The sequence below is a fragment of the Engraulis encrasicolus genome, chromosome 4, assembly GCF_034702125.1.
Source record: "Engraulis encrasicolus isolate BLACKSEA-1 chromosome 4, IST_EnEncr_1.0, whole genome shotgun sequence".
NCBI lineage: Eukaryota > Metazoa > Chordata > Actinopteri > Clupeiformes > Engraulidae > Engraulis > Engraulis encrasicolus.
In genome coordinates, this window is record NC_085860.1 from 3614536 (window position 1) to 3631265 (window position 16730).

A 16730-nucleotide genomic window follows, 5' to 3' on the forward strand; every position below is an offset into this window, starting at 1 on the left:
TCTCCAAAACAACAAAGTCCCCAAAGAAGTCACAGAATTTAAGTATTCTCAGAGTCACCAATATGAAAACATCTGGATCACTGACATTTTAGTAGCAGTCAGGTGGTGCAACCGCAGGTAACGCCACTGCTGTGTGGATTCAATTATTATTTTTATACAGTAAAACATTGCATGAAATGTGTTGTACAATCGAGTAATGTACCAACTGTGGTTGCGCCACCCTGACTACCACTTTTAAAAACGGCAGCCAGTGACCCATCTGTTGACTTAAGCATCTCATCTTGTTATTTCACATGCACTTGACATCAACAATATATCGGTCACGGACGTCGGCCTCTCCGACCACCACTGTGTGTTTTTTGATTTTGACATTTCAACACAAATTAGCACACCCAACAATGTCATTCACAGACGACGCATTAATGCCTCTGCTGAGCTTAAGATTTCAGACCTCATCAAATCAGGTGACCTACTAAATGGTCACTGCACACCTGACGAAATGGTTGATAGCTTCAACAACAACTTAAGAGGAATTCTAGATAACATAGCTCCAATTAGAACGACGACAAGAACCAGAGCTAGGTATTCACCTTGGATGAATGACTCACTTAGAGCCTTAAAAAGAAAATGCAGAGTAACCGAGCGTCTTTGGAGGAAAACTAAATTAGAAGTCCACAGACAATCCCTTAGGGATGAGATCTCCTCCTACAATAATGCGGTACGCTCAGAGAGAAAAGCATATTTTTCCAAAATCATAACAGACAACCAGCATAATGGGAAAGTTCTTTTTTCCACTATTGACCACCTGCTTAATCCAACACATAGCAATAACAACCTAAATGCAGCATCACATGCCAAGTGCGAGGAATTTGCTAGATTTTTTAATAAAAAGATTGCCGACATTAGAGAAGGCATCTGACCTCTGTCGCCCACTCAGGCGATACACCGAGGGGAGGGTTAAACCCCCCTAGGAGACCTGAGAGCTTCCAAAAGTTTTGTCCAATTACAGAGGACGACCTCTGTAAAATAGTCAGGGAAAGTAAGCAGTCTACCTGCAGCCTTGACGCGATCCCCACATATCTGCTAAAAAACGTACTTGGTTGCTTAGCAGCACCTTTACTGCAAATTGTTAACACCTCTATGCTTACAGGCATTTTTCCAAGCTCATTCAAAACAGCCATGGTAAAGCCACTCCTAAAAAAGACAAATTTAGATCAGAATTCTTTAAACAACTACCGACCTATATCAAACCTCCCCTTTATAAGCAAGGTACTAGAAAAAGTTGTATTTAAACAGCTTAATCAACATCTGGCTGGGAATGATATCTTGGAAAAATTCCAATCAGGCTTTAGAGCCAACCATAGCACCGAAACAGCACTAACCAAAATAATAAGTGATCTTAGGCTCAACACTGCCGCAAACAAAGTTTCAGCACTTATCCTCCTCGACCTCAGTGCCGCCTTTGACACGATAGACCACAACATACTAATTGACCGCCTTGAATCTGGGTAGGCTTGTCCGGTCACGTCTTAGAGTGGTTCAAAACATATATTACAGGAAGACAGTTTTTTGTCACCATCGGAGAATACGTCTCCAACAAGTATGATGTGCCTTTTGGAGTTGCTTGGGCCCTCTCCTCTTCTCTCTCTATATGTTGCCCCTGGGCTCCATCATCAGAGAGCACAATGTTGATTTTCATAGCTATGCCGATGACACTCAACTATATATCTCTGTCGAGCCTAGCCAAACCACTGCCATTCATGCCTTGACTAAATGCATGTCTGCCATTACAGATTGGATGAACAGTAACTTCCTAAAATTAAATGAAGATAAAACTGAAGTGTTGCTCATTGGGCCTAAGAAAAAACGTGCAAAACTCCACTCAAGCCTAGGTGACCTAAGCATACACATTAAAGATAAGGTTACTAGCCTAGGTGTGGTCATAGACTCGGATTTGAGCTTTGAGCCTCACATCAACAAGATAACAAAATCTGCTTTTTTCCATCTTAGAAATGTCAACAAAGTGCGCGGCTTGGCCCCCCGACAAGACGCTGAGAAACTTATTCATGCCTTTGTCACCAGTAGGATAGACTACTGCAATGCTCTTTTCTCTGGTCTCCCAAAAAAATTAATTGACAAATTGCAACTCATTCAAAATTCTGCGGCAAGAATCCTAACAAGAACCAGAATGAGAGAGCACATCTCTCCTGTCTTGGCAGACCTGCACTGGTTACCTGTCTCATACAGAATCGACTTTAAGATTCTGCTCACAGTATTTAAAGCATTAAATGGACTTGCCCCTAGCTATATCTCAGACATGCTCTCTTTTTATGCCCCTGCTCGAGCTCTCAGGTCCACTGATGCCAAGCTGCTAAGGACCCCCACCCCCCCGCAGAAGAAGATCGGCGACGCCGCGTTTGCCTGCTATGCGCCCAAGAGATGGAACACCCTCCCCATCGAGATCCGATCAGCCACCTCCGTCGACTCCTTTAAGAAGCAGCTGAAGACCCACCTCTTCATCCTTGCCAACTCCTAGCTGCCAAGACGTCATAGTGTCCCAGCCGCCGCAGCGCCCTTACTACTACTCGCAATCCAGCCCTGGCAGGGGCTCCCCTAGGTGGCCGCTGGTCTCTGCCTGAGGTTTCTTCCTGACTACAGGGGGTCTTTTTTCTCAGACCTCACTGAGCTTTTTTTCCCCCTCACAAACTATGAATCAAGCGAAAGGGAGTTTTTCCTCACCCCTGATGCCACCAGGGGCCGCACCTGAGCGCCCAATCTCTGTGTGACTATCTATGACTTATGATAGGCCCAGCCACTATGGACCTTACACATCTAAGAATCCTGGTCCTAACCTACGTTGACCTTATGACTCTACATTCTCTGTCTATCTCTTCTTCCTCTGCCTTCCTGCTTTTTCTGCCTCTCCTCTATACCTCTCCTTTTAAATCTATCTCTCCTCTCCTTTTAAGTCTATCTCTAACAATGTTTTTTCCCATTTGTTAAGCACTTTGAGTTACATGCCTTGTATGACACAGTGCTATACAAATACAATTATTATTATTATTATTATTATTATCAATATCATCACAACATCTACCAAACACACACACAAACAAACAGAGTACTGACCTGTGGAGACGATGAGGCCATCTGAGGGGTAGACCAGCACACTCTCCACGGGCTGCCCATGGTCCATACTCATCACACACTTCTCCTGGCGGACGTCATACACACGCACCGTGTGGTCATACGAGCCTAGACCACACACACACGCACACACACGCACACGCGCACACACACACACACACACACACACACACACACACACACACACACACACACACACACACACACACACACACACACACACAATTATTTGACAGCTTGAAAACTACTGAGGATGCAAAAAAAGGGTGTGAGAAGAGTGACCAGAATGAATAGTTTGACAGTGGATTTCTTTGCTTTGATTTTCTTTCCTCAATATTGAAATTGTAGTTTGATAACGATGACCACAAAAATGTCATCATTTTGGTCTCCAAATGGTCTTTCTAAACAGGGACTGTAATGACGAGAAGTGACAAGTTTGATGATGCTGCAGCTGCTGCTGCTGATGACGATGATGATGATGATGATGATGATGGCAGGGGTGATAGTGAAAAAAAATCCTGAGCCTGAACTTTTTTCCTGGTCGGGGAGGGGGGGCCGGGGGACGACGGGACATACTGCATATGAGACGTAATGTAGGCCTTATTATTATTCAAACACATTATTCAAACATTTAAGATAATGTTTTCATTTTTGCATTATTTCTATAGTGTTATTCACGAAAACACAGATCATTTCCCTGTTGGTAGGCTACAGCACTTGGCTGAAAGAAACTGACCACCACGTTCAATTCTAGCTGTAAAAACGAATACCAACGTATGCAGTTAGAAATGCATTCTAGGCTTGTGATGTTGCACTAAAGTTATTGAGGTGGGTATTGAACCAATGCAACATTTCAACACCAGAATGCATTTCTGAAAACATGGTGCATATTTTACCACATTGAATTAACTGAAAGCTACATATGTAGCAGCCATACCAAGACAGGTCAGTAGGAGGCAATACTACTCCAAAGTACAGTAACTACACTCTGTCCAAAATAGAGGAGGTGATTACCAATTAATTGAGCAATACTTTTAAATGACATGACATTTGCTGCAAGCTGATAAGTTTCATTTTCATTGGGACATTGCTCATATAACTTGTATAGGCTACTGGACATACGTTTAGATAGCCTACTCGTGGCCCCATGGTCTACCTATAACCACAGATTGTTTAAGGGCTGTGCTATAACCCCTGCCTTTCCGTTGTAGGGAAACGCCCTTTAATTACCGGTACATGATATTTAGGGCACAAGCGCATGATTTGCTACATGCAGGCCCACGTTCACATCGCATATTTCGACTCCACGGATGACAGAACCAGTGGTTATTACGGACAGGACAGTATATATAGCCTGTGTGACTACTGCGCGACTTTCGCATTGGGTTGTAGTCAATTAAAATACATGAAAATCACTCGCGTGTACACACGCCCATTACAATGTACGAGTTGAAAAGATAACAGAAAGCAACAAAAACAAAGACAGGACCGAATTAAGCTACATGAAAATAGCACAGGGCGTGAAGATAAGATGAACATTCACTGCATGTCTAGGTGACACCGTGGTGGCCACATGAACGCAAGCCAAGTATTTGAAGTTCATGAGAGTCTGATATTGACAATTGCCCCCTGCCCGAGAGTAGGGATTAAGTAGCCCAGCGTGCAGACAATACAACCTGTGCATCGTGCGTGGAATAACTGGATTCGATTACGCAGAAGGGCTACGACAGGGAGCGCGCGAGAGAGAAAGGCTGTGTGAACCTGTGCGAGGCTGTTTGGGGGTTTTCACAGAGCGCGTTGGTTTAGTCAGCATAACTAATATAAACATCTCCCTGAAATCAGTTTGACACGTGGTTTGTCAGGAATGACGCAAAACACCATCCCTCAATCAACAGTAGACCAAAACCCACGAACTCAGCTCACACTAGCCTACAAGGGGTGTAGGCTAACTAGGCTTGCCAAACATAAGCGATCCAAGCATTCCATTGTCATTTGGACATGTCGCAATGGTAGCCGCTATTCCAATGCAGACCACATTTAGTGAAAGTGAAAGTCCATTGGGAAACTCCAACTCCCATTGTCATTGTGACACAGCACTCCACAGCACACAAGTGAACACTGCACACTGCACACAACGAAATTGCATTTATGCCTCACCCGTGCAAGGGGGCAGCCCTCAGTGGCGCCCCATGGGGAGCAGTGCGGTGGGACGGTACCATGCTCAGGGTACCTCAGTCATGGAGGAGGATGGGGGAGAGCACTGGTTGATTACTCCCCCCACCAACCTGGCGGGTCGGGAGTCGAACCGGCAACCTCTGGGATGCAAGTCTGACGCCCTAACCGCTCACCCATGACTGCCCATTTACGCACTACACCTAGAAAAAAAGTATCATGACGGGCATAGCATAGCCTACCGTTTTGAGCATACATACTTTTTTTGAAAGAACGTCCATCTCCATCAAAGTTTGTCAACATTGCGCAGTCATTTAGCGCACATAAATGAGGAAAATAGACGAACCTATTTCAAACTCTCACTGAGCCCGTTTATGCGCATCAATAAGCCGTTTATGGTCAGGTTTTTGGAGTAACCTGCGCAAGGCAAAATCATTCGGGCCCAAGCCAACATGCCACAGTGGGCAAATTAATAACTAAATGGCCTTACCTTCAAACGTTTTCTTGATCACAGAATTTCACTAGTATTCCACTGACATCCACACGGTTCAACACACCCATCACAACTAGCAAGCCATGTGGATTTGTGCTAACAATAGTTGCTAATTTTTATCGGAATCCAAATGGTCTAGACTTGGCCTATAGTACTTTCTTCCGTTTCTTCAGTATAACGAGATGCCATTTTTGGATTTGCCTCCGTCGACAGTGAAAATATCTGAGAAGGGTAACCAGTAGGGGCCTAGAACTCTCTTTACTGTGCATACTGACAGCCAATCTACTTCTCCTTTCACTAGAACTAGAAGACTGCCGCCAGTGATGTGGTGAGTGACTCAAGAGCAAGACGTAACAAATTGATACATTTTTCAGTAAGATGTCGGGATGATACAATTATGGGCTGCTTCTCATTTGGGTTCCTTTCGCGTCTCTTACAACAGGCTGTTGCGCGCTCATTTATTTTCACCATACATTAATGAAGGCCTACGCGATAGTTTATTATTTTATTAATTTTGGGGAAATTATTATTTTATTTTTTTCTACAGCCACGCTACGCCGGATTTCCGGCGCGGCGCCGGACTGCTATCACCCCTGTGATGGGTACCTGTGATGAAGAGGTCGGGGTTGCGTGTGCTGGGGGCGAGGGCGCGGATGTAGTCTGTGTGGTCACTGAAGCGGAAAAGCTCCTGAGCTGTGGACACGTCCCACACGCGACATGTGAGGTCATCAGAGCCAGACACGATGTGGAAACCGTCTGACAAAAATGATGTCACCCTCACCGCCCTGGAGAAGACATAAGATGAAACAACTCACACTAGACAGGAAACAGGAACATGGCACACAATTCATAGGGTGCATTTCAATATGCGGCCATGCGTCCTCCACTTGGGCTTGTGGCCTCAGTTTTGATTAAGTTTCCCCACTGTCAGCCTAGCCAAAACAATTTTGGGGGGCTATTCTTCATTTACCATTCTGTTTGAAAATGAGAAAACGACTTTACAATTGAGCTTTTGTGAGATATTGAAATAAAATGCTGTTGTCGATGATGTCATTACCACATATTGTTTCCTGGTACGAGGCCACAAGCACAAGTGGAGGACGCAAGGTTGCATATTTCAACGTACCCATAGACCCAGTCGGCAACTCAGGGCCTGCCCATGAAATTGCTTATTTTCCCCCACGTTGGCTAATCAATATGCCAAATGACTGGCAGCGATTGGCACCGCACGACCATGGGTGGAGCATTTGGAGGGGAAAACAATGCACTTTAATGGCGGGCCAGAGGAGCCGACTGAGTGAATTTAACGGCACTGGTGAAAAGTTCAGAGACACACACACACTGTGTTTGAAGCATTCTTGTAATGAAATGCATGAAATACATACATCACAAACATGCTCTTGCAAACACACACACACACACACACACACACACACACACACTACATTTGAAGCACTCTAGAAAAGTAAATGAATGAAATAAACACGCATCGCACAGATAGGAAGCAAGCACAAAAAACATAAAGCCCAAACGAGTGCGGGCGCACACACGCGCGCACACACACACACACACACTCTCTGAGTAGTGGATTAGAAGTGCAAATACACATCTAGCGGAAACACACACAAACGCGCACGCACACACACACACTTGCAAGCATGAACACAAACACATACTTGTTGTGTCCATTGTACTGACGGAGGGACACTCGTCCGTTGACATCGAAGAGTCGGATGAGTCCCTCTTCACTTCCTGTCACGAGCAGCTGACCGTCACCACGGAAAGTGCCACCGTACGCCGTGCTCTTGAAGCGTGTGAAACTCCGCTGCGGCTCCTGTGAGTGCGGCCCGTAGACCTGCACCTGAGACACACACAAACACACACACAGTCAGTGACTGGCTGCATAGAGGTTTATGAACATCAAAACAGGTGCCTCTGGTAAACTTCAAACTGTTGATCCAACAATTTAAGAGACAAACGCAGAGCAAAGGTCTTCATCAAGAAGAGACGGACATGTCTATGAGAGAAGTAACAGAGCGGCTGGCATAGTGAGTGAGTGGTCTTACTCTGGTTGAGGCAGTGACAGCATAGTTGTGGGGTGGCAGAGGAGAGAAGTCGATCTTGGTGATGGCACCAAACTCCTTCACCTGCACTGTGGTCTGAAAGGGGAACAAGACGAAGATGACATAAACTCGAACTCGAACTCACGACCACACACACACAGGTAAGGGGATGGAGACTCCCAACTGAGATCGCTCCCGGACGTGCGGTCCCAGGTGTTTCTATCACTCCCGGACGTGCGGTCCCACCCGATTATATTTCACGTATTATCATATACTGCCACATACAAGCAATTTAGGGTTAGGGTTAGGGTTAGGTTTAGGGTTAGGGTTAGGTTTAAGGTTAGGGTTAGAAACAAAAAACTAACATCAACAAGATAACTGGCTCCGTCATATGGCGGTGGTACCGATAGTCTGGCTAGTGGGAGCGAGATGAAATGGGAGCGTCCTGAGATGGGAGCGTCAATCTGGGAATCCACACACACACACACATACACACACACACACCGAAGGGTAGGTAGAGAAGTTCAGAAAATCCATCTTACTTTGAAACTCTTCCAGTAACGAGTGTCCTCTGTTACTTTTTCCCCAAGCTGCTGGACCACAGGGATTTTCGTGGGTTTAAACGATGCCATTGCCTACATGACAGAGGGCAAGATTTTCAGACTATTAGGTACAATTGACAATACTGATAAGCTTCGAATGATTTGATAGTAGCTATTGCCCTACACTAAGGTACATCTAACGATTCGCAGATTGCCTGTGAAATGTAGGCCTACTAGAGCTCTAACTACACGATAGGTTCTCTTACCTTGTGCAAGTTGGTCTAGGACTGGCAAAAGGATGCTGTCCAAAACTTCAGCGTGCTTCGGAGGCACACACTGTTTGTTATTAATTGTTGAGTTTTTTGTGCCTTCCAAGACTCAGAACGGTGCAACACTCCTTGACGGGTAAGTATCCGACGTACATTTCACAAAAAAGCCAACTTCTTGAAGATATTGTGTGTAATTGTGAAATTCAGAGTATCACGTTGCTACAATCACAGACCTGTATTAACCTAGACTGGCAATGGGCGGTTCTAGCCAGTGGCAGCTTTTCGGATTGACTGGGCGCAGCCATCTTTGCCTTTTTCGCGCCCTGTGGGCTCCTCCCACAGACGTAGCCCCGCCTAGTGGAGACTATCGCAGCTGTGATCCATAGGAATGCATACGATTTCAAACAGTGATTACAACGTTATCAAAGTGGGTTTCAATCATTTTTTGTAAGATTTTGACAAGTCGTAACGTCTAAATTCTCACTCCAATAATGAAATAACCCTCACTACCTCCAAACGTTTTATTAGAGAGCCTGAAGCTGAGCGGTCTTGCCAGATAGGGCGGTTTCCCGCCCAATCGGGGCCGTTGAGGAAGGCGGTCTGTGGGTAAAAATGGACGAAAATAATCAGTGTTATCTGGCAACCCCGAAGCCGACTGTTTTCGTTGCCGCTTATGCAGGTTTGTGGATATTTGTGACACTGAATCGGCCATGCTTACGTGTGTAAAGCTTATTTTATGTACTTAACTCAGCTGTAATGACAACTGTAATGACAACTGTGTATATTGGTATGTATATTTCTTAAATAAGCCGTACGTTTTCAGTGAAGCTACCGGTAACAGCCAAGGACGCTGAAGGTAACCTAGCAACAACACGGCACAGCACATTGCAGCTGTGAAAATAACGAGCCACTTGAGAGCGAGACTTTTCTAGAACATTAATTTATACTACAGCTATTGTTCTAAAGACGTTACACATGGCCTGGTCCAACTTAACTAGTGAACCAGTGTTGCAAAAAAATATATATTTTTTAAAACCCATCGGTGCATGACGTCATTACGTAATTACGGGAGTCTCCACTAAGATGGCGGACTACGATTCTGAGGCTCTGAGAAATCCGAAAATTTCGAGGGGCATTGCCAGTCTAGGTTAATACAGGTCTGTGGCTACAATGCGCTACACGGCGCTGCCATTTTTACCGACGACTTCCGTTTCACTCTTCTTCCTCGATTAGCACTGTTTCCCATTGAATTTGTGTTCACTGCCCCCGTGTGGTGTGGTCATTCAGCAACAACAATAGAAAACCTGCTCACTAATGACTGTGCTGCCCCACTGTGGTCATTTTGTGCCCGTACACTTTCATCTCACTTGGCTCTGTTTTTCTGGCCATCGGCTAATATGCTTTTGCAAAGCCTGTGTCTCACTTATGCATTTGAAAGGCTTAGGCTACTTTAAAATTAGGCTACAAACCAAATCATCAGGCCTAGTTAAAACATAATTCAGTATTAATAACAGGTGGTCGAATTGCCTGGTCATGTAGCCTTCAGCATAATAATAATAAGCCATATGAATTAACCCAAAGAAACAGTGTTAAGCCTATAGCCTATAAATTTGCTGTTACCAGAATGGCAATGACCAAGTCGTACCTGTGTTGTCATAGTATTGTCAAAGAGACTAGATAAGACATATAGACACAGCATAATAGGCTCCTAGAATCTCTGGTATTAATTTGTGGCCTACTTTTCAATAGGTCATATGTTACAGCATGCCACTGGAGGTACGATGTGCATTAACCACAATTTTGAGATTGGTATATTCAGTGAATAGGCCAATGGGAGTAGGCCTATGTGGCATTTTATCAATATCACCAACCCTTCTCCTTTTGATAGACAGCCAATGTACGGTCAGTAGACCATGTCATGAGCATTTTTTGTGCAATGTGGTGCAATGTTTTGTGAAAAGTGATGTAAGTTTGATCCTTCCATTAGAATGTTTTATTAGTCTAGTTAAAAGGTATAGGCCTTTCTACGCAAAAATAACAAAAGTTGCCAAATTCCATCCAATTTATTTGAAAGAGTAACTGACAACACTGATGACATAGCGGATTTCTAAAACATACACGGCATAGATGACGCAAAAATGGACACAAATTGTCAAATTCCAACCAATTCATTTTCAAAGAATAGGCCTAACTGAATGATGACATATGATAGCAAATTTCCCGGACATGACATCATTTCACGTGAGAATGGGTCAATGTAGGCAAAAATAAAATGTGACTGAATTCTTAGAAAATGTCTCACAAATTCAGTTAACCAGGCCTACATGATTTCTCTATTTTTTTTAAAACATTATTGAAGTGGCAAAAAAGCATTCATTATGACTGCGAAAACGGCATTTTTCATACATGAAAAGTCTCTGAAGTCTCTGGATCTTCTCCATGGTTCACTATTTTGAATGTCAAGAAAATAGAAATTTTTAGCTGCAAAACTTATTGTACTTTGGTCATACTAGTAAATATGACTTTATTATTAAGTGAATATTCATGAAGAGATCCAATTTGACAAAAGGCTGCACCGCTTGAATGAGCAGCATAGTTGCAATACCTTCTATCCTCCATCCACAGGGCACCTTTAACCAACATCTTCATTATGAGCCAAACATTTGGAAAGACATTCTGTACCATGACCTTTGAGTGTGATTGCTTGTCTTGAACAGGTCCAGCTCAGTAGGAGCAGTAGAGGGGCCTTCTTCCTCAGAAGCAGCACTACACCAGCATGTGGGCAGCTGTCAAACATTGTCTATCTCCGCCAAGCTGAGATGCATTCCTCAGCTGGGATAAATGGACAGTCGTGTACACACCAGTGTCATTGGAAATATTTCACCCCTTGTTCCTTGCTTGGGTTGACTTGAACAGGAAATTAATACCAGGCAAACAACTGCACAGTGAATACGATATTCTTCAAAAAGGAGACTGCTAAAAAAGCTGACTTTGACTTCTTCAGATCAAACATTTGATCAAAAACAGGACTGGCCCACCATAAAAGCCTGACATGACCAGATAGATCAGCCAGTTATTTTTGTAATACACTCACAATGAACAAAAACAGAACTGAGTCTTTTTGCTGTCAGTTCACTTCTTGGTCCACTTAAAGAGGACTTTGTGGGTCATCAAAGGTCTCAGTTCGGTTCACTTCTGAGGGGTGTAGGTACACTTTGGAGTGTTCACATATGCACAGAAAATGTTGAGTCATAAGTCTGAGTTCGCTTAAATGGCTCTAAGGGACCAAGCGTGAAAACACCATAAGACTTGCCAGCCCTTAGGGTCACTGAACCTTATAATAACTCATAAACCATGAAATGGGACTGGGGGCACTGCGGTCACCAGTGAAAGTGTGTGTAAAGTTTCAGAATTTGGTGGGGGAGATAAGTTGATGAGCTGATATATCAGCATTTTGTGTGTTTCCCCCCTCTTTTTTCGTCAACTATGGGGAAGAGTTAGATCTTGTCGAAACTCAATCACTTGTGGCAAGCACCGCGAAATGAAGTCAAGCATGGGAGCAGGTGCATTGAGGAACGTTGTTGAGCACGAGCGCCTTTAGAGAGATAGAGAGAGAGAGAGAGAGTGTGTGTGTCAGTGAAATCCCAAGGGCGTTGTGGTAGTGAATGAGTTAGTCAGAGACTTCGATGTGCTGACCTAAGAAACTAAACTGTTGGTAGAAGAAAAGTTAATAAGCTGTAGAAAATAAACACGGCATACAGTTTGCAGTGTTAATCCAACACTTCTGGAGTGCATTTGCAGTCTTCTAGAGTGCATTTGCTTTTCATTTTTATCATGCTCTTTTCCTTACTGTGTTTTTCTTGTAGCCTACTGTCTTTTTTACTGCATTTTTGCACGGTGTACTCTTCCAAACAGTATTTCTCAGATGGACACGTTTCAGCAACCCACTATCCTGAGTCTTGAGTCTATTTTCTAAAGCAGGCCTAGTACAATATGATTTAGTTGGTCTAGCCAGACTTCCCATCAGCTGCTCTTCCATCATTCACTATCCGGTCATTTTTTTAAACCTGGTTGTTGCCAGACCTGTGTTCCGTGCACTCTCATGAATGTGGTTCTGCATTTCATTTATTCATTCAATTATTTTTTCAGACCTTTTTCAGCAGCTCACTAACAGCTTGTGATTGGGTTTTTGTTAGCCCCCTGTTTTCCAACCCAAATTGTTTCATCAATGAATCTGTGGTCCACTGTGCAACCCCAGTTACACACTCTCGCCATTTCCCAATGTCAAGTGTTGGTAGTGCGTGAAACGCCTATTGGCTAGAACACTTGACATTGGGAAATAGTGACCGTTTCAGGCTCTTCACCTATAAGTATATCCACATCCACATCCAGAGTACCCACAGTCATTCCCTTTCTCAATGTGAGCCCCCCCTCTGTAACATTAAGAACCTTAAGGGGTAGGTTACCCTTCTCCACTCGACCCAGCCCGTGCTATCAAAATGTCTTCTGCGTCACTAGTAGCAGGCTCCAGCAACCCCGCTAAAAGTTCTTCATAACCCCCGTCTACATTTCCCGGGAGTATAAATTCACAACATGGAGGAACAATAACATCTTCCTGCACCACTACCCGTCACTTGATTGGTGAGATTGCTGAAAAGTAATGGCAGTCGTTTTCCCATGATCTCACAACAGTGTTCCCCCAGATTTATCACTGCCTCAAACTTAAGGAGAAAAGCAAGTAAAACATCATGCAATGGAATGTCTGGAAATAGAAAGTCAATTATCAAGGCGAGTAAATTGATCTCTGTTGCCCACTTCCCCATGATGCTCATCTGTCCTAGCCAGGCCATGCCCTAGTGACGCAACACCTTCGGCGTAGTCAGGCCAAGAGCAATGTAAATATGGTTTCTGATCTCCTGAAAAATCGGGAACCCCACCCACTATGTCAGGAACCAATCAACCAGTAGGAAACTAAGGGAGGCAGGTCAACAATGCTGTTTGGGAAACGTTTATTGTTATGCTCTAGGTCAGACCAAGTCTCGAAGAGATTTGAACGTCTATAATCAGGTTACATCTGTCCCCCATTGCTTCCGATACAGTCCCGGTGTAGGGTTCAAGTTTAAGACCCAACCTTTATTCATCTGTTAAAGTCAGAATAGCATGGCAAGGCTGTAATGTGGCTATGGTGGTGTAGTACATTACACAGATTCAACCTGTGGGCTGGGGCCCATTGGTGGGCCCTGAAGGTATTTCATGTGGGCCTTGAAATCATTTTCTAATAATCAGAATACTATTTGTGTGTGTTGGTGTTGTTATTTATTTGAGTTGTATTGTTAATTGGGTCAGAGATGGATGCCGAACATTTGTGAAAGTTCCAAGGGCCCCCCAAGTCGGAAACCCCTGATTTAGGAGGTCATTCTAATCCACACCAAGCTACAGTTCTTTACAGTCCCAAATATGGCTGCACGGCTTCAGTGGATGGAGGTGTAGGGAGAGGTCAGGGTGGGATTTGAACCTACAACTATCTCTTTTAAAGACGTGCTTCCTAACCATCCGGCCACGACGGGCCCAGATCTTATCTGTGACCAGTGGAATGGTGCAAGGGTGCAAGATGCGATGACTCCTCTAAACAGCATATTCATATTTGCTTATCTCTCTTTTAGCTTAAGTGTGAAGATCCTCCTCTGACAGCTCAACAATCATTTCCTGTTAATAAGAAGTCATACAGAAGAGTGCTAGTTCCATTTTCAAAAAAATGTATCTCTATCTCTAGTGAGTGTTTCTCGTACATGTGCATGCAAGCTGTTTGTGTGTGTGTGTGTGTGTGTGTGTGTGTGTGTGTGTGTGTGTGTGTGTGTGTGTGTCTGTCTGTCTGTCTGTCTGTCTGTCTGTCTGTCTGTCTGTCTGTGTGTGTGTGTGTGTGTGTGTGTGTGTGTGTGTGTGTGTGTGTGTGTGTGTGCTGTCTTTTTCTGATGCGTGTGTGTGTGTGTGTGTGTGTGTGTGTGTGTGTGTGTGTGTGTGTGTGTGTGAGAGAGAGAGAGAGAGAGAGAGAGAGAGAGAGAGAGAGAGAGAGAGAGAGAGAGAGAGAGAGAGAGAGAGAGAGAGTTTACACCAGGTTTACACCAGGTCACAGCACAGGTCACATTCAGCCAAAAAGACAGCATTTTAACACTTCTGTAATTTACTGTAATTTACATACTGTAGATAGACATCGGAAAATTAGACAGCAAATGAAACGTAACAACAACGAAAGAACACCATGTTCCGCCTTTCTACATTCGTGGCCTAGAGTAGACGCTACTAGACGGTACGTCAACATGTAAATGGGCTGTCATATTACACAGAGAAGTGGAAAAATGGTCTGGGGGGGGGGGTGGGGGGGGGGGGGCGGGGGGGGGTGGGGGTGGGGGGGGGGGGGGGGGGGAGGGGGGGGGGGGGGGGGGGGGGGGGGGGGGGGGGGGGGGGGGGGGGGGGGGGGGGTGGGGGGGGGGGGGGGGGGGGGGGGGGGGGTGACGAATGATGACTGGACTCATACAGTGTATTTGTGACTCATGTCTCAATTAGCTTGAAAGTGAAATGATGATAAATACCACGGGGGTGTTGGACTTACTGTGTGTGTGTGTGTGTGTGTGTGTGTGTGTGTGTGTGTGTGTGTGTGTGTGTGTGTGTGTGTGTGTGTGTGAGCTTGATGTTGTGGTGACCTCTCGCGTGGGTGTGTGGGTGGGTCTCCCTGCCTGTCCCAGTGTTGACAGAGGAAATTTGTCCCCTGCCGTCATTTGCATGTGTTGACGATACTGCTGTGTCGTCACAGTCAGGTGTGTGACATGTGGCGCTGCTGAAAGGGACGCTTATGTGCAGCAGGAACTAAGAGTGCTGGCGGAAATACTATTCCTTGAGAGAGAGAGAGGGCGAGAGAGAGAGAGAGAGAGAGAGAGAGAGAGAGAGAGAGAGAGAGAGAGAGAGAGAGAGAGAGAGAGAGAGAGAGAGAGAGTGTGTGTACGTGCATGTGTGCACACGTGCATGCATGTGAGTACATTTGGCCTTTATAATTGACTTTACAAAAATCTCCCCAAAATTATCATATTCAAGTTTTGTAGGTGTGCATGACAGTGTGTGAGTGTTTGTGTGACTGTTGGTATATTTTTTTGTGAGTGACCTACTAAAATTTCCAACATGACATCAGGTTTTTGTCCACAACTGGCCTAAACACAGACCAACTACTGAAGATAAGATAAGCTGCATTTTGATAGTTGGGGGGGGGGAATCTAATTTTGAGGTTGTGAGCTTGCTCTTTTGTTAGCCTGTTAAGTTGTGAATAAATTGGCCCTTTGGTTGAAATGGATATGTGCCCAGGGGTCATATGGGCCCATGGGTCAGATGTTCTATGTATTAGGTGGGAGTCTGTTTCAGATGACTTGAGCCTGGTCAAAGCTGCCATCAGCACTGCGTGCACTGTTTCACCAGGAATGAAATATAAGCAGTCCACATGCAAATCCAACCATAGCTCCAACATTAATCACAACTCCCAGGAATTCTCCAAAAGGCCACTGACAGCTTTTGGCAGGGTCCAGGGCAAAATCATCTGAAAGTGCCCCCCTCTCAATAGATTCGGTGTAATGAGAACCCAATTCTACGGCACTGTCTCCCTAGGCCCAGGACAGCTGACCTGTTTGTCCCCTCTGTCGCCTGCCGGGTTGACATGGGGCATCAATTATGTTGGAAGGTGATACAGGGCTCCGCAGAACGTGGGTTGACAAGGAAAAACTATTTTGTTGCAAAAATTACAGACCAGGAACGTGGTGTGGAAAATTCTGAACTACCATCAGGCTTTGGATTGCACTGTGAGGAAGGCACAGCATCACCAACTATGCTGTCAATATTGCATAACGAGAACTGGGCAAACCCATGTTGAATGTGGAGAGAAACTTGCTGAACTCTCACCCTCCACTGGATGAGACAGACGTTCATGGCTCAATGCCTCCTTTTGTGTGGCTGCTGTTTTTTTCATTCGGCAGTGGGATTTCCCACGCCGATATTAGAAGAG

General features: G+C 44.8%; 1 protein-coding gene across 1 annotated transcript; it reads right to left on the bottom strand.

Annotated features, from left to right (window-relative positions):
- Positions 1-88: 88 nt before the first annotated feature.
- LOC134447051 (U3 small nucleolar RNA-associated protein 15 homolog) lies at positions 89-8906 on the bottom strand. Its single transcript, XM_063196336.1, has 7 exons — positions 8684-8906; positions 8418-8510; positions 7879-7971; positions 7489-7673; positions 6419-6597; positions 3130-3255; positions 89-129 (listed from the first exon to the last, which is right to left on the bottom strand). The coding sequence occupies exons 2-7, from the start codon at positions 8505-8507 to the stop codon at positions 89-91; spliced, it is 714 nt and encodes a 237-aa protein (XP_063052406.1). The 5' UTR covers positions 8508-8510; positions 8684-8906.
- Positions 8907-16730: the final 7824 nt, after the last annotated feature.

Coding starts and splice junctions, on each gene's coding strand:
- LOC134447051 (XM_063196336.1), bottom strand. CDS start 8,507: ATGGCATCGTTTAAACCCACGAAAATCCCTGTGGTCCAGCAGCTTGGG. Junction 6,598..7,488: donor CAGTACAATGGACACAACAA/GTATGTGTTTGT, acceptor TGTCTTCTCCAG/GGCGGTGAGGGTGACATCAT. Junction 3,256..6,418: donor CCCCGACCTCTTCATCACAG/GTACCCATCACA, acceptor TGTGTGGTCTAG/GCTCGTATGACCACACGGTG.